Raw genomic sequence first — 19,161 nt, forward strand, 5'->3', positions numbered from 1 at the left:
GCTTTGCCTTTTATTAGTATAGATAGAGATGAGACCAAATAAAGCTCTCATACTCTCAAACAATTTTACTAGAGTATCACAAACTCTTAATATGCCATACTGTGCTGAGATGAATAACCACTTTAACGATGTTTTTATTAGTTATTAAGATGGAAAGAAGCCTTTTTTTTAATGCCTTCTTGCATAAAGGTATGGGACTAATGCATGCATTACAAGTAGTACCTAATCTAAAGTGGTACTGATATTTCTGTTATAAAATATCTTTTAAATTTACATCTATGTTTGGGGAGAGCTGGTCTATTTAGAGCCAACAATCCAATTAAATGTGAGAGGAAAATCAGAGCATCAGGAAAAATTCTCAGACAGATATGAGGCCAATGTGCCAACTCAGTGCTCACAGTGACTAGGTCAGAATTTCATCCAAGGAGCAGTAAGGCACAAGTGCCAGCCACTGTGTCACCATACTGTTGCATTTTCTGTTTCCATGCTAGTGAAAAATACTTCTTAAGAAAATAAATTATCCTGAAAAAGAAAATGCAAGTAGTGTTTTTTTTTTTTTCAGGTAAGTTCAAGTGACAACATTTTAGACACAGGTTACATTAAAGATTCAGTACAGTGGATGTGGTAATTGAGCAACAATGATAATGATTTAGTATACTTTAATAATAGATAAACTCACATTGACACTTGACTGGACATCATACAGATCTAAATTTCGGATAATGTAGTCCATCACAGCACTATCCAAGGATTCTGGTCCTATATGAGAAGGAGCGAGGGTCTTTCTGACTCGCAACTTGAATTTCCTAAAGGCTATCTTTGCAGAATGGAAGGATTCCTGTATCCCAAGGAGTATAAGCAAACAGTTGTTATCTGGAGTCAGCTCCAATATTAATATGAGACACTGCAGATGTGCCAATGACAGTATACATTTAAGAAATACTTGGACCTAACTAGCACTTACAAAAAAATATTTAAGTTGTAATGGATGGCATGCAAAGACAGGCATCAAGGGGTGGGACTAAACAAGGATCCTTACCCAGTCAGAAGGCCAGTATAATGAAAGGACTGGGGAAGTCAATTCATTCAGGACATTTTCTTTCCCAAAACTTAGGGTGGCAGCTCCCCTGGTTTAAGATTCCCATATGGAGTCCTGCAGGGCATGCTGGAACTTGTAGTCCCACGATGCGGCCCTGCAAGGTTCTGTGGAGGCCGCCCAGGGGAACTGAAGGGATTAACAATCCCCACTTTGTGGGAATTCAGATTGGCCCAGAAGTGTTTCCATTGAGTTATGCCCCTAGCACCGGACATACTCCTGGGTCCAAGATAAAAGGAACTGCCCTGTGTGGTAAGGTGAGGTCCGTGGCTGTTTGGCATTTTGAATAAATCACCACATTTGTGTCTTTGTGTGAGGGGGCATGGTAGCATTGCGAGAGTCGTTCTTGTGTAATGATGCAGGCATGGAAGGTTCACCCGTGACGCTAATTAAGGCCGGGAGCTGCTGATTGCCACAGCTGTGTCATGTCCCCATTTTAAAAGGGAAGTGCGAGTGCAAGAGTGGGAGGAAAGAGAAAGGAAAACAAGAAGAGAACAGAGGTGAAAGGAAGAAAGAGAGAAGAAGGCAGGAGGTGGAAGGAGCCGGTGCAAACGAGCTAAGAGAGCAGGCTCGGGTGCGAGATGACAGGAAGCTAGAAAGGAGAGCCCCACTGCACAAAGCGAGTGGTTGACGCCTGGGGCTGAAGGAGTGAACGCTCTGGCTGAGCAACTCCAGGAGTGATATGTGCTAAAAGGAACGACTCGCCATAGAAGACCAGGAAGGCAGTTGAAGAGGCTTGGCAGGAGAACTCCAACACGAGCAAATTGGCCATTGGGGACCTAAGCCTAGTTCTGGAGAAGGAGCATTGCCGTAGACATGGGATGGCAGGTCCTAGACCTGCAAAAGGTCAGCTGCGTTGGTCAGTTGGGCGACTTCTCTGCTGCAAGACACATATGGCATAAGCAAGGGAACCACCAGTTAAAAGAAGGTGCATGGCTTTTAGGAAAAGACAGTTAGTTCTTTGCCGGTTGCTTTTAACCTCATTTTAGTGGATTTATTTATGTGATCATTTTAACCAACACTTTTTATGGATTATTTATTGAACTTTTTTTTGGAGCAGTGCACTTTGGGTCACTTGTTCTCTGAATCTTTTTTTTTTAATAAAAGCACTTCCACTTTTCACCATCCCCTTGCTTCATGTGTGTTTGTCCTCATCTGCCAAGCTCTTCTCGGTTATGGTACTGACAGTGTCTGATTCAAGAGGCTCCCATAATAGAAGAGGGAGCAAGGAGCCGACCCACACCGTCACACCCTGCCACCTCCAGGAGAGTTGGAGTCTGATGGAAGTGGACAAAGCTCGCCTGGAGGAGTGGAAGGAGAAAGAGAAAAAGGAAGGAATTTAGAATTGTGTTGATTTACGTATGTCACTGCTGCAGCCTTTTTATAATTGATATAAAATTAACCTTTTATTTTACCAGCATTGGTGTCTGTGAAGTTGCGTCTGGGGTTTGGGGTTGCTGCAATGCCCCCTACTGGTCCAAACACTTGACACATATGAACATGTTCAAATTAGTTAGAAGCTCTGCTTAAAAATCTTAAATGCTAACCTGTAAACATGTTTCTGTCTGCATTCTGGATGTAACAGCCTTTACTTTCAGAAGCATTAACATATAGAGAAGACTTCTGAGGGCACAAGTTCACATTTTCTCTTCTGGTGGCTCCAGGGAAATGTAAATGTAGACACAAGCTAAAGAAATAATTTTCTGAATATTCCGCTTTACTTTATGCCCTTTCATAATTCCTATTTGTTTTGAGTTTGCTGTTTTCTTAAGCAATTTAGCATGAAACTTCACTGATCTGTTATTCTCGTTTGATTGAACTATCTTGACAAGTAATTGAGTGGGCTTTCCTCAGTACCATTTAAACTGTGCTAAAAATGTTCTCATGTTTTGCTCAGCCGTTGATGAAAACATTTTCGAAGTGAAACCTGTGTTTTTTGTGTCAAAACCAAGCTTATTATTTATACCATAACAGGTGGCTAAATGTTTACTCTTTTGGCTTTATGCAGAAAAAAAAAGAATAAAGGGACAAGGGAGAAAATCAAGGGTGAAAGCTTGGAATCATCAAGTAGAAAAATCGGCAGACTGAGCCAGTGCAGTGGACAGGAGGCAAGGTGGTCTTGTGGGCCTCAGGGGGTGAGGGGAATGGTGCTCCTCAGCTTATGCAGAGTACTGGAAGGAGCAGGAGTGACCAAAGGCTTCAAAGGTCATCAAGTGGATGCTGAAGGATGGTGCTGGGACGACAGAACCAGGCTTGGGCATCCCAGCAGGTGGCTGGGATGAAAGCCGAAGATGGAGAATTGTGCTTGTTGTCATCTCAGCACTGTAGAGAAGGCCCAAAGAGGTGAGCAGACGAGATGGAAGATGCTGACACACTGAGGCTTGGAAAATATTGGAAAGAAAAGAACCTGATTTTAACTCTGTGTGTTAAACTTGATTTTAATATTCTTGTTGATTTATTCATTTCTTAGATTTTAGCCCACACAAATGGACTTTTGAAAAGATTTAAATTGCACTGCCGTTTTTCCGGGACACTGTTTTGTGTGAATAAACTGCACTAAGCACTTTTTGCACCAGTCTTGCTGTTTGTGCCCTCGTTGCACTAGTCCAACCTCATGACTACATGACTATCGATGTCCCAGGAAACAAGTAATGCCAAGAATGTGGGCACCTTGGGCATCACAACATATTTTTCTAAGTTATCAAAATAAAGAAGATGGCCCACTGTAAAGCATAAGTGCAGCTGAAAGGTTAGAAATGAAAAATGTTACACAAAACAACTTAAAATTCACTTAATTTCAAAGTGAACTTACACTTACACGCTCAGCACACCATACAGCATTAGAAAGGCAGCATACTTTGAATAAGAAATATACTTTTGTTTAGGTAATAATTTAAAAACATTACAAAGTGAAGTGACTTGGAAATTATTTTTATTTTTAATAATGAAATATAAATGAAAAAATGTCACACATTATCTATTATCTATAATTTAACTTATTTATTTGTGGAGTACTTTCCAATTGAACAAAAATTATCAATAATTAATTATTGCCCAGTTAGCCTAAAATGCAGTAGCATTTCTTCTTCTGGAAATAACCGTATTCAGCTCTCCAGCAAACCTGTTAGCTACAAATGAATCAATTTATTGGGATTATTTAACATACCACTGTGGCAGTAAAAATGATCCTCTGCACCAGCTCGACATTATTGATATACTGCCTCAATAGACTTTGTGCATCCAATCGATCACTTTCATAAATGACATTGAAGCGGTTAATTAACCATGACTGCCGGGTAGCATTAGATAGTCTTTTGTAAGATGGAGATTCATTCCTGTGGTAAGGAAGTGGGCTTGGAGATCGACTCCGGCATGTCAAGGGGCTAGTTGATTGGCTTCTGCTTCTCCTGTAAAAAAAGTAAATACGTTACAGTAATCTTAATAATGCTGAATTCAGTAATGATAGTATTAATAATAATAATTGTTTATGCAGTAGATTTTCTAAAAGGTGTCTAAAGCCCTTTACATACATTTAAAATTTAGAAGTGCTGCTTATTGTCAATAGTAACCAGCAAACTGAAAAATGTGGATATTAAAAATCAACATGAAGATTTCTTTTTTGTTCTTTATTTCACCTTATACAATTTTTTGCATTAGGAATTTGTTAGTTTTTGCATGATCCTTGGAGTCAGCCATCGGAGCAATTACAAGTTAAGGGCCTTGCTCATGGGCCCAGCAGAGTAGGATCCCCAAACCAGCAACCTACCAGATGCTGGTGCAGATGCTTAGCCTCAGAGCCACCAGTCTAACAACAAACCTGGCAGCATTATAAAGAGACATACAGAGTCCCATTTTAAGATGCACTTTAAAACAGTTTTTTAAAGGACACTAGTTTTTCCTCATACTTCATTTCTTCTAACATCTTACGTGACATGTATGCTAGGTTAGATATGAGTGAGTGTGGGTGTGTGCTTGACTGTGCCCTGCAAAGTATTTGTGTTTTTTGATTTTAAAATAGGTGTTGCTGGGATGTGTTCTGGCTCCCTTCAATCCTGTTGTGGATAAAGAAATTTTAGAAATGGATAGATGGTTGGAATGATGGATTAGATACTCTTGAATTTTTCAAAGAGGTGCCTAAAGCTTTCTATAGGCGCAGGTGGACTCCAAACTTACCCTCCAAAAATGTTTTTAAAGGGCTTCTCTTGATTAACTCTCTTGATGTCTCGGTCATTCCAAATGATGGCGCATTATAAATATTTTTAGTAACAAAATGCATTGCCTTTGTCATTCCAATAGAGGGCACATCACAAACATTGACACTTGTTTTATGAATCCCGTACCAAATGGCATATAACAGAGATATTTGCAAAGTATGGTGCACTGCAAACATTAATACTGGGGTCTATGTTGATTACTTAGATTTTAGCTGGTCTCTGAGGGGTAGCAGAGGTAGTGAGAAATAACTAGAAATCTGAACATAGGGGCAGTAATGGAGGTACTGTATATTATTTTACAGGATAGTAAGTATTAACAAGCAAACTACTTGTAGAGGAGAAAGATAAATTTTATTTTTGTACTTGCAGCAGAATGGGTATTGCCACCACAAACAGAACAACACAGCAAGGAGAAGCAAAAGTAAGATACAAGTACACAAAAGTATAGTGGGCAACAATTAGCTCTTGAATGCATAATATTGTACTGACACTGAAAACAGAAGCATAAATGAAGGGATAGAAAACCTGTATGAACAACACATAATATATTTTTCTTATTAAAATTTTGTAAAAACATTGTCCTAACAGCATTTACACTTATGTCAATATGCCTTGATCTGACAATGTAAGTAAAGCTGCACATTTGCAAATTATCGTCAGACACTGACTCTTTTTAACAGGAGAGGGCGCCCTTGCGACATTTATCCACACTTACAAAGAACTCTGAGAGTTTCAAATGTAAGAATTATCAAAGAAAATGGGAAATGCATATGGATACAAAAAAAAGATAAAAGGAAAACAGACAAGTAAAGAACATCTCCTGCCCTATTTGGCCTTCCAGTATTTATCTCTCTGTTTATCACGTGTGGTATTCCACCCACTTCTCCCCGTGTCTGCGTGGGTTTCCTCCGGGTACTCCGGTTTCCTCCCGCAGTCCAAAGACATGCAGGTTAGGTGCATTGGTGATCCTAAATTGTCCGTAGTGTGTGCTTCATGTGTGTGTGTGTGTGTGTGTGTGCCCTGCAGTGGGCTGGCACCCTGCCTGAGGTTTGTTTCGTGCCTTGCGCCCTATGTTGGCTGGGATTGGCTCCAGCAGGCCCCCGTGACCCTGTAGTTAGGTAGGATATAGCAGGTTGGATAATGGATGGATGGATAAACACTACTACAGCAACCAGCAAAGTGCCAACAATGGGTGATGTCATCAGGGGCAGAAAAGAATGATTAAGAAATAAAAAAATCTAAAAATATGATGAAAAATATATCAGATGCTGCAAAAACAATCAAAAGACGTTTGGTGACAATGACATCAACTGGGAAATGGATTCTCAGAAAAGTAACTATAACTCTATATATAATTCACTAAGGCATGACACCTATGGAAAGCACACCGGAAGGGGCATGGATTCACTAAGCCGGCGACAAGTAAGACACCTATGGCGCACGCAGGAAGGAGACACGCCCATCAACTTCAAGACCATTGGATACGACGACAACTCGCAGAGCCACACCCACCAACTTGGATGCGATGACACAGAAAAAACGGCGTCATTTATATTCGTTTGTTGTAGAGGCCACATGCACCTCTGAGCCACGTTGAAAGTTCATAGAGGCATGTCTCTCGCGGAGGTGAATCGCCATATGCAGCGTGTAAAACGGTATGCGAGGGGTATCCCATGGGATCCTTAAAACAATCCTTTACAACTGAGGTTAAAACACAATGAGGTAAGCAGTCTTTAAAAACCGAGTTTTCGGTTACAACACACGACCGCGTGAACCATAGCAAACTGTTTTACACGCTACATACAGCAATTCACATCCTCAACAAACATGTGTCTTCGTAGATGCTCCTGCAGGAACATGGAAGACGTTTCCCTGCCCACCAACACTCCTTTTTCACCGGCCCGCATCTACCCTCGCTCTCTAGGCATTCACACTGCCTGCCCATGTGCCCGGACGCAAAAACTCACCGACCACTCAGTTAGCCCCTTTTGTCTGTGCTAGGAGTCCACATGCACGTCTAAGCCACGTTGACTTTTTATTATTCTTTTCGGTTTCGACACCCGACCGCATCTACCAAGAAAAACCATGCGAAAGGAACAACGAAACCTCCTCCCACGTGCTCAGGAACGCACCTCAGACCACTGCCCGCCAAATCAAACAGCTCATCAAACACATACTCACTCTTTTTGGTCTGTGCTGCAGTCCAAACCCAGCTGTGAGCCACGTTGACTATTCTTTTGCCCTCCATGGCTACCACTTCAAATGTATTTCATGGAAACAACACTTCTTTCAATGTTATAGAAATTCCTGCTTCAGGTAACTGTTTATTTCTGTCAGTCGGGTTTTTTTGGAAAAATGTCATTGGCGAAACTGTTGCTCTCAAACTTTGTGACATGGCTGCTAGCTTTGTTTGCCAACATTGGGATAACTTCGGTGACGTGGTGTCCGTTGTTGTTAGTCTCAGAAGCTCAATAATACACTGATTATATGAATACGTCCAAAAGCCATGGTGGCGAGGCAGAAATTGTGGCAATGTCCCAAATCCTTCCAGCTACTATCAGCATTTACTTTCAAGAACGTCCTCATGCCTCTCCTCGAGTTTACAATCCAGCCCAGCGTCTCTTCATATCTCTGCTCTTTAGATCATGGGCATTACAAGGTTCTCATGCCTCTCAAATACCCATGTGATAACCTTCTGGTGACATCTTTTGACTCTGTCGGTATGTGCACACAGCGTGCACACCCACTTGCTCGCCACACTAATGTGACGTCACCTGCCCACTCTCCTCTTCCTGAAAACCATTTAAAGACACACTCCCCTGAACACACGCATTCCACACAGGACTTTCAATGCACCTTTTGTTCCAAAAGCTTCAGAGTGCACAGATATCTGAACGCACATTTGAAAAAACACAACACTAACTGAATGATGCAATGTGGACATTGCCAACAATGCTTCAAAACAATTCGCGCTCTCAAAAAAAACTTACAAACTCACTCCACTCACATCTTCAATTGCACATTTTGTGATGAGGACTTCACAGGTGAGATTGATCTCCACAACCATATGCAGATCAATTCAACACAAAGATTTGTAGGCAAAATTTGCGACAAACACTTTCACACACGCAGATAACTTACTAACCATCTCAAAACATATTCCCTGATGAATTCTTTTCAGTGTCAACACTGCTCCAAAACCTTCACACGGCAGAAATATCTCAAAGCACATTTACACACCCACTCCACTGAACGAACGCATTCCAAACAGATCTTTGAATGCACGATTTGTTCAAAAACATTCCGAATGCAGAGATTTCTCAACATGCATTTAAAAACACACTCCACTGAGCGAATTATGCAATGTGAACATTGCCATCAATGCTTTGACACAACTCATTCCAATTCCCTTCAGTGTCAACACAGCACTAAATCGTTCATGCTCAAACATCGCATTCACTTTTCTGCAGCTTTTCAAGAAGATACCGCCATTCACGTCCAAGAACATAACATTGGCCTTCCTACCGCACAATGTGCTTTTTCAATGCTCTTCATTGGCCAGCAGAGGTCAACAAATCCGGACATTACACTAAGTGTTGTCATGCCGGCAAGGTGTCTTTGCCACCGCTATCCAAACCCCCTCTTTTATTAGAAGACCTCTTGCCTGGCTGTCCCGAATTTACTGTGATCATATCAGGGAATACAACTCTGCTTTAGCTTTCCCGTCAATGGGCGCACACATCGCTCAACCATCTGGACAAGGACCATATGCTTTCAGAATCCACGGTCAAATTTATCACCAAGTCTCTCCTTTATATAACGATTCTGACACGTCACCACAACGCGGTTAGCTATATATCTTCGATTCTGCTGAGACTTCCAGTCAACGTTTACAAAAGGAATGTAATAGCGCTTGCAGTGACATTTTGTTGCTTCAACTAGACACTTTCTGTTGTATCCTCATACCCTCCCTTTTTAGACAACTGTGTCTTTCCAGAAGTGTTCAACCATCAATAAATAATTATGCGGCGTTTGTTATGCCGCGGGTTCACTATTGTGTTGTATTTTGCTCTCTCCAGAGTTCCATCTTTTCATTCACTTACTGCTGTATTCTCACACCAACCCGTTTTAGTGTTTAGCATTCAATAAATAATTATGCAAGAGATTGAGCATGTGTCTACCCGGCACAGAGAGGCGTGGGTAAGCAGTTGAACCCCATTCGGGCTGCAAACTGTGGAATTCCCACTAAGTGCGACTCATACGCTCCCATTGATTACGTCCCTACCCTTTGTACACACCCCCCTCCCACCTCGCTACTACCGTGGTCGGTGTCTTGGTGGATTATATATAGAAAAATAGCCAAAACCGCACAGAGCAATGAAAAGTCTACGTGAGTCACAGGTTCATCTGGACTGTACAAAGACGACAACGACTCAAGTGATGAGTTGGAGGTGGGTAAATGAGCAGGCAGTGCATACTGAACGAGTAATCAGCAGACTAGCATGACGGAGGGAGCGGAATGGACATCCTTCTCCTCTCCTCCCATTCCACCCTCCGTGCCTGAGCGTCGTCCACCCCCATCCTTCCGTCTGGGAGGAGAAGGCGCGATGGTGGTCCACCAGTTTTCAGTCACGGACGATTGTGTGTTGGTTCGTTCCGTGCATTGTTACAATGTTGCTTTTCTTGCTGATTTATTACATTACCGATTTTTCAAATGTTAATTTTCTCCCTGTGCTTAAAAATTATTAAAAAACTGGCCTGATTATGAGGCGTATGGTACGCCGTGGTTTGGCTAGTTATAGATATTTACCCCAACTTATGGATGACAACAGACTTTATAGCTCTGGTTATAATGTCAATAATGTTGAAGAGTTACAGGCATGTATTTACAACAACAACAACAACAACATTTATTTATATAGTACATTTTCATACAAACAGTAGCTCAAAGTGCTTTACATATTAAAGAATAGAAAAATGAAAGACACAGTTATAAAACAAAATAAATCAACATTAATTAACATCGAATAAGAGTAAGGTTCAATGGCCAGGGGGGACAGAAAAAACAAAAAAAACTCCAGACGGCTGGAGAAAAATAAAATCTGTAGGGATTCCAGACCATGAGACCGCCCAGTCCCCTCTGGGCATTCTACCTAACATAAATGAAACAGTCCTCTTTGGATTTAGGGTTTGGATTTTGGATTTATAACATTATAATTATACTGAATGTGTGTTTTTTAAAAACTTTGCTTTTACGTATTAGAAAAAACACAAATTCAAAATCCTAAACAGAGTGCAAGTAGTAACTCACCATTTTTCTGCTCAAAAGGAAACTACTCAACCTTATACTTGTAAAAGTTGTCTTAACGTATTAATATATCTGAGGCACTGATACAGCACATTGCCACACTGACCACATGATAAAACACCTCAGGATCCCAAATTAGGACTCAATTGCAGCCGTGCAACACCTCAGCACCACGCTAGTTCAAATGGAATAGAACAGTTGGGTTTATTTTACAGTGGCCAATCCTGCCACCAACCCCCAACTTTTCCCTTCAAGTTGAAGGACCTATTTACAGGGCTGGAGGCAGGTTAATGTCATACCCTGGATGGAGCAACTGCAAGGTTAAGGGTCTTGGCATAAGGGCCGAATGGAGTGGAAACACTTCTGACATTTATGGGTTTTGAACTGGCACCCTTCTGATTGCCAGTGCAGATCCCTATCCTCAGAGACACCTCTCCACTCACTATAATTATGGCACTATAGATGAAAACTTCCTGAAAACCTACTGGCCAGAGCTGGACACAAATGACACAGACAAGGGGAAGCTATGATTTCTCCAAATTATGATGCTTTCTAAAAAGTAAATTTGTTTTATTATATTATAAAAATGCCTAAATAATAAAATCTACCCAGATGTTTGTAGTGTATTATGATCATTAATGTGAAGGTCTACATTACCAGGACTGAGTGATCTAAGAATTTTTGATTTTGAGTTATTAAATATCATTGGATGTATAAACAAGCCACTGAGATGCTGTTTAATTACGTTAGTCACTTAGTTTACTGTGCATGCAACATGTAATTAAGAGCACAACTGTGTAAAAAAAGCATGGATGGAAAAAGTAAGATTTGACAAAATTAACACTAGTATATGTGCTTGACAAAGAGCATGTTTGCCAAATCTAATCTCTTGGCTACAAGATTAAGTCTTTTTTCTTTTTATGGGTAATAATTCCAGTTTTCACAATGGACAAGCATAACAATTGATAGTCATTTTATGGTACTCAGTCATACATAATATTTTGCAATTATAGCATCTTCTACAAAGAAATATTCAATCAAATCGCAAATGACAATGTGTCGCCTGATTCTAAAAGGTGGTCTTCTCTGAAGTTCTGTCTGTGTTACATGCTAGTCCAATTAATTTGTAATATTTTGTAAGTGACTGAAGTCCTACATACAAGGGCACAGATTTATAGGACATTCAGACACACTTTAGGACCCAGGAAGGGATTACAAGAAAAGCTATGACACAGTTATAGTAAGAATTAAGATCTAAAATTAGACACCTATGATTAATATTTAACATTTTTTCATCACAAGAAATAAGTAAGCGAAGAAAGCTTATTAAATTCTTAAAACAAATTAATTTGAATTTCATAAAACTGCACACAAATATTTTATAGCAGTTAAATAAACCTGATTGAATTCTATTACTATATACTAAATGTACAAACATTGTTTAGAATTATGGGTGTAATTATAAACCTGCATGATTTTAGGAATGGACTATTGATCCCTCAATGTAAAAAACAGTTCTAATAAGAACTCATAATAATCTTTCTATTATAAAAAAAAATCTTAAAAGGCTTGAAGGAGACAAGACATGATATTCTCACAGAGATACTTTCACGTCCCGTAAGACGAGTCTTTGTGCCAAAAGATTTAACCATGCCCAGGGCTGGAAATAAAATAAAGAGTAGATGACAAAGTAGAACGTCGTAAAGAATTAAAAAATGTTGGCACAGTACACATGCAGAGCAGGTTCGAGATAATGGAAGTACGAAAATTTGAAAGTCACATGTGGTGCATGGCCGGCCGTTCATCCCGGCCAATACCCCAAGCCGCCAGGTGGAGCCCTCCCTGCAGTATGGAGGTCCCCCGAAGACCAGCAGGGCATCATGGACATTGGAGTTTTTATACACAGCCCTGCTGGATACTATGGGGGCCACTAGGAGACGCTGCAGGGAGGAACGATGGTTATTTGCCTTACGCCCCGGAAGTACATCCAGGTCACATGGACAAGGGGAATGATGTACTTCTGGGATGAAGAAAAGGAATTTTGATCTGACCCGGAAGTGATAGAAGATCACATGTACTGGGGATTGGAACACTTCCAGGTCAGGGATTATAAAAGGATTGTTGGAGCTCCCAGACGGCGAGCTGAGCTGGGTGGAAAGGTGGCAACACATCTGGGAGTGGAGGATTGTTTTGTAGTGATTATTGGTTTGATATATGAGTATAGTGGAGGAGAGGGTGCTTTGTGCACTGTGGCATATAAATAAAGTCAACTATTGGACTTTTTTCTGGTTTCTGGCGTATTGGACAAGGCTTCAAGGGAGCGATAGCGCCCCCTATCTGTCACACTCAAAAAAAGGATAGTAAAGATCACATTACCGCAAACAAACGGAAATTATTACTCAGTGAAATAATGGAACAGCAAAAAGAGATTGAATATATTGTTCGGATTTAAACTTTAAGTCGGAGACTTGAAGATCGTCTAATTCTTGTTGCTGTCAAGGAAAAAAAAAACGTGTTTCTTCCTAATGAAGAAGCATATCCGCGAGAATTAAAAGATTCCAAAAATGTTGCACATACAGAGCTGGTTAGAGATAATGCAAGTACGAAAAGTTTCAAAAATAGGATAGTAAAGATCTCAGATCATGCGGCATGGTAGTAGCAGTAAGTCAGCAGCTGATCGAGCAAAGAGGAGGTAAAAAAAAACTAGATTTGTTTCCCATTGTATCACCATTTCAGAGAGGGTTTCGGAGGAGTGAACGTGTCTCCTTGGGGTGCGTTTAGCCCCCCTCTTCACAATGCAAGCGGCAGAGATTGGAGCGAAGCGAGAAATCAGTTACAGATGAATATTGCTAATAATTATATTAATATTAATTATAAGAGGCAGGACTCCAATGCCCCCTATGCATGCAGATGGATGCAGAATTACTGTAATTGCAGAAAACAAACTTCATAGCATGACGAACATTTATGAATCAGGTATGATTAAAAGTGCATGTGATGGGTTGGTGCTTTTATAAAACTAAAATAAATAATATGCTAAATATTGAGATGGTTCTAATAAAAGTGGATCGGCGGAAATACTTGGTTTACTCACATACCTAAAAAAATGACTCTTTTATTTAGATAAGATTCAGAGTTTGGGAAATATGAGGCAAAAATTACAGTTAGCTAACAAAAATTCAATAAACTTAAAAACAATGCAGCAAAGTATGCCTTGGAGAAAAGCTTTGTAGTTCTGGCCAGACTTTGCATGGTAGAAATTAAATAGGCTAACACAATCCAAAGTGGGGTGGACAAGTTAAGAGACGCCATGGTGAAAACTGTTCATCACAATTTTGAAGACATGTCTAGAATCTTGTGTGTAGGTTTGTTCTCTAAAGCACAAGAATGATATAACAGTAAGAGATAAAGTAATGTGGAAATTAAATTTGAACCTGGTTTGGTGTGCACCTAGCATGTGATGTAGATCCACTGTTAAAAAGGAAGCCAGCTACACTGCCTACTGGGTTTGTGCTGAGTTTCCTACACTTCTGAGTTTATGCTTAAAGGCTAAAGTGTGATTATGTTATTTTACTAATAAAATGAATTTAAGCATAAAGAAAAATCAGTTAGGTAACTTTATTATCTAGCATAGCAGAAACAAGCATGGCTTCAAAATATAAAAGAAATAAAAATTAAAGGATCTTTTTTAAAAAGCGGGCTTGCTGCAACAGTTGTGGCTAGGCTAGTTTTCATGCTGACACGTTCTGCAAGACTGAAAAAGGGAACTTGTGGGTAGCTGAACTGTGAAAGAAAGTTCAAGATGGTGTAGACATGCAGAAATACCACACAGCAGAGCGCTCTTAACACCTAAACGTCATGCAGTCATGGGTCAATGAAACCAATGGACTGCCAGTAAACCTAGTGGGCCTGGTCACTTAGGACCATTTAAGGGACTACCGTTCTGCTATATCCTGTTAGCAAATGAATGTAACCATATTGTTAAAGGTCTTTTGCTTATGCAGTGAATTCCTTGGAACTGTATTGTAACTGTTAAAATATATAAAAGATCATGTCACCAGTTTCTCTTTGTAGCACTTACTCAGGCCCAGCTTGGTCTGCCTGTTTATGTGCGTGTTACCTCTTGCATACAAGATTTAGAAAATTAAAGAAGACTGGTTTATGCTTCCTCTTACCTGTGTCAATTGCCTCCAAACTATATAGGGAGAACAGACAACCCGGTGGAGGTGCCAGTACACTTCTTTCACAGTATACAGTGTCACACGCGTGTGAGTAGGAGGACGTGGTATGGACCAAGTGAAGGTAATTCCATGTCAGGCCAGGGAGTGGCAGGTTCGCTAAACCTTCTTCTGTTGTCTCTGCAGATGCAGGACTCATCCCTGAAGACATCACTTCTGGTTCCGGCTCCTAGGATAATGCTACTTCCGGTTCCAGCGTCCAGGGCGTCGACACTTCCGGTTATGACATCGGAAGAAGGTCACTTCTGGTTCCCACAGGTCACTTCCGGTCTTGGCATATAAAGCTACCATTTTTACAACCTATACGCAGTTCACTTTTGGACTCCATCAAAGACACTTTTGTCTAATTTTTAAAACCCATGGCAGCCAGGGACAATACACGGGTGGCTGCTCCAAACGTTTTTGAGTGTGTCGAGTCTGATCGTTTCACAACAGACAAACAATATTGTTTATGCAACAGGGGGAAATTAGAATAAAGGACGAAAATACAGGTTACAAACTCAAATAAAAATAACGTGAAGGCAATTGCTACTAGAAGGTGAATTAAAACAAGGTGGTACAGATGAAATTTTTGGGAAGTAACAGTAGATTTTTAAAGAAGGATTTACTTTCAACAAGTTTATAGCAGTAATCAATTTGACTGCTGCTATAAACTTTTTGAAAGTCAATCCACTTTTTAAATCCCCATTTCTCAGAGATTATTATTACAGATCCAGTAAAAACAGAAATCATGGAATAGCATACCTTTCCTGAATATAAGATTTTTCTGCAGACAGGGTGGCTATTTCATTTTTCAGCATTCTTACTCGTCTCTCATAATCATCTAGAATATCTAGCTTCCTTTTGTACATTTCAGCCTCTTCTCGTGATGCATTTAAGCTGTTGGACAGAGAAATTGGCACTTCAGTATGACTGGCTCTTGATCCAGACTAAAAAGTAGATCTGAAATTGCTAACTGCATGAAATGGCTTTCAGAACCGGAATATACAGTACATTTAAAGACTTAGCATATGGAAGTGGCATTATTAGAGAGACCTTCATAATCTCACAATATCCACAATTGACCATATATGTATGTAGGTGGCATTATTTAAAAAGGTTTCATGATGTTATGTTGGCTTTAAGTACTTTTTCATTTTTTAATTGTGCACTAAACAAGCCTGTCAGTTGTATCCACTATGATGTATTGTACAGTGCCTGACGTAGAGTGAAGCCACCAGCTGACATAGGTCATTTTGAATATGTGGCTAGAATGTTTAGCATTTTCATCAAGTTATTAGTACTTAAAAAATGTAAACATATTGTCAATCATGAGCGATTAAGTGAGATCTTAAGAACTCCGCTAAGGTAAGCAGCACCACCGCGAGCAGAGAGTGGTTGCTGTTCTCCTTTTTTTCTTACCCACAGTTCACAGACTCGCTGGCCAGATGACGAGAGACCTCACCCACTTTCACCAATCAAGCCACCTTCCCCTCTGGTTCAATATATAAAAACCTGGAGGCTACCAGAAGTGCGAGTTCATTTACGACCTATGAATTTATAACAGCATGTTGCCATATTTTACACCCTAATGTGCCTTTTCTTTTGAAACCTTTTGAAATTACCATTATTAAATGAGGTTTCCATCTTATTACTCCAACTGTTTGTTATGACCCTCTTGTTAGGTATTGTTTACATGTATATTTATTATTTGCATTTTAAATATATTGTTTTTGTAACATGTACAATGTACAGGGCTTATAAAGGTGCTTTCTAAAGAGTAATTTTTGTATTATAAAAATGCCTAAATGATAAAGTCACCTCATACATCTGTGGTGTATTATGATCATTAATGGTAAGGTCTACATTACCAGGACTGAGTGATGTAAGAATCACTAGGGAACCAGGCAATCCTGCCACCAACACCCGTTTTCCCTGCAACTTGGAGGACCTACTTGCAGGTTAATGTCATACCCTGGGTGGAGCAAATGCAGGTTAAGGGCCCAACAGTGTGGAATCACTTCTGGCATTTATGGGATTTGATCCTTTAACCTTCAAATTGCCGGTGCAACTCCCTAGCCTCAGGGCCACCGCTCTGCTCCATATGAGGCTCTCAATCACTGTAATTATGAAATTATAGATGAAAACTTCCTGAAAAAAATCTTACTGGCCAGACCTGGGGTAGATCCAGTTGTCATTGTCCATATGGAAACAAAGGACACAGACAAGGGGAGGCTATGATTTTTACAAATTATGGTGCTTAAAAAGTAAATTAGTTTTTTCTATATTATAAAAATACCTAAATGATAAAATCAGCCCAGATGTATGTAGTGTGTTATGATCATTGATGTGAAGGTCTACATTACCAGGACTGGGTGATTTAAGAATCATCAGGGAACTAGTGGAGATGTTTCCAAACACTGTAGTGAAATTTAGTTTGCTTTCTGATATTAATGGTCAGGTTATAGGTGCTGTATTATACAAAATAGCCAGTCTTATACATTTTGAACTTATTTTTTTCCAACTATACAAGATATAAATACAGTGGCAAAAAAAAGTTCAAGTAGCAATGTGTAAAATAACAAAATTTCTACAATGTTTTTGTCAACAATCATAATTTTGTTTTTATATTTACTTGTTTTATTTCCCCTTGGGATTAATAAAGTATCTATCTATCTATCTATCTATCTATCTATCTATCTATCTATCTATCTATCTATCTATCTATCTATCTATCTATCTATCTGATCCCATATGCTGTAGATTTAAAAAGCAGACCCCAATGAGTAATATTTAAGAAAATATTTGCATTTATTTTATGAGTCAATGAATCTAGATTTTTGAAGCTCACAGCACATGATTAGCTGCTATGCTTAACAGTATGTATGGTAGGTTTTAAGATTACATTTAACAAAGCACTAAAAATGAGGAGACAAACTCCTTCTCCTCTTGTTTACATGTATGTACAGGCTGTACTGTAATGTACGCAAAAAATGTACAATACATATTCATTATGTTAAAATTAGGGAGTCCATGTACTGAAAGTATTGCTCAATTTTTTCTTTGTTTGTCTTTCTTTTGGGTCCTTTCTTTGATTTTCTTTTTTCTTCATTAATGTCTGTTTTTTAATAATTATTCTTCGAGTGCCTTTAAGTTTTAACTACTTCTAAACAGAATGCCATTGATGCATAAATTCACCTATGGTTTACTGTATATCTCCCCAGGGCCAGATGTTGAATAAGCAAATGTTTAGACTCTCTCCAAGATGTTTTCATGGGAAAATCAGTTTTACATTAAGTTGAATCAAATGGTCTTGGAGATATGACAAAAAAATCCATAAGAAAATACTGCATTCTATGCAATGTCTTCTCAAACTGATCTGAGCAAAAGGTTGACATATTGTACATTTTTTGAACTCTAACTTAATAAAAATGAGTATCTCTATCCATATCAAAGTCCCAATTATCCTTTTCAGTTTTCACGCACAATAAACTTTAATACAATATTACAAACTACTTTTTAAAAAAAACATACTCTGCTTTCAACTTAAAGATGTCATCTTCAGTCGCTAGAAGGGCTGTTGCAGATTTGTTTCTGGTTTCATCCAGATCGATCTGTGCATCTCTTAATCTGAAAAGAATACAAACAAAATTAGAAAAGCACAGTATATATATAAATGAAGGAAGGTGTTATTAAAGTTGCTAATGGGATTTTGTATTAATGAAGGGAAATGCTTCTAGATTAACAAGGCAAGCCAATGACAACTGCTCAAGTTCTATCTTCAACGCTTCTCCAACCCCATCCTGTTTAATGTTAACTGCTAACATCTGCTCTCCCACCTGGTTATGCATGTCTGTTGTCAATCATTGATAACTGTCACTTTTCATTTTTCTTAACAGCATCTTACTGCCTTCATCTGCAAGTTTATCATGTCAACAGTAAAGGAATTAACCAGTCTTATAAATGACATAAGCCACTAACAGGTAATCACCAACAGGGCCGTCTTACTAGCATCATATGCCCCAGTTTTGATAGCAAAACAGAAACATACGTAGGCATCAGAAACATTGTGGAACCCTGTGCTCCTGGGGCACCCGGCCAGTACCCATTGTACTCATTTATTAAAATGGCCCTGCTTGCCAAATCTCAAAAACTACATTAGAAGACATGTACATTTTTTAGATTTTTTTAGCAGACGTACACAGAGTAAGGCACAAAGTGACTAAGCTATTCCACAAAATAAAAATACAAGTAAAAAAAGGAATGCAAATATCACCAATCTTCTTCTTCTTTTGGCTGCTCCCGTTAGGGGTTGCCACTAATGCA

General features: G+C 39.4%; 1 protein-coding gene across 1 annotated transcript in view; it reads right to left on the bottom strand.

The window, feature by feature from the left end:
- The window catches only part of LOC120527905 (mitochondria-eating protein-like), an 84,053-nt gene that overhangs the window by 31,446 nt on the left and 33,446 nt on the right, over positions 1–19,161 (bottom strand). The window contains exons 5-8 of the mRNA XM_039751844.1: positions 18,370–18,465; positions 15,601–15,735; positions 4,263–4,503; positions 680–838 (exon numbers count right to left, since the gene is read on the bottom strand). Of these exons, the coding sequence (XP_039607778.1) occupies positions 680–838; positions 4,263–4,503; positions 15,601–15,735; positions 18,370–18,465 (631 nt within the window). The remainder of the gene's footprint in view (positions 1–679; positions 839–4,262; positions 4,504–15,600; positions 15,736–18,369; positions 18,466–19,161) is intronic.

This window comes from Polypterus senegalus, chromosome 4 (assembly GCF_016835505.1).
Source record: "Polypterus senegalus isolate Bchr_013 chromosome 4, ASM1683550v1, whole genome shotgun sequence".
NCBI lineage: Eukaryota > Metazoa > Chordata > Cladistia > Polypteriformes > Polypteridae > Polypterus > Polypterus senegalus.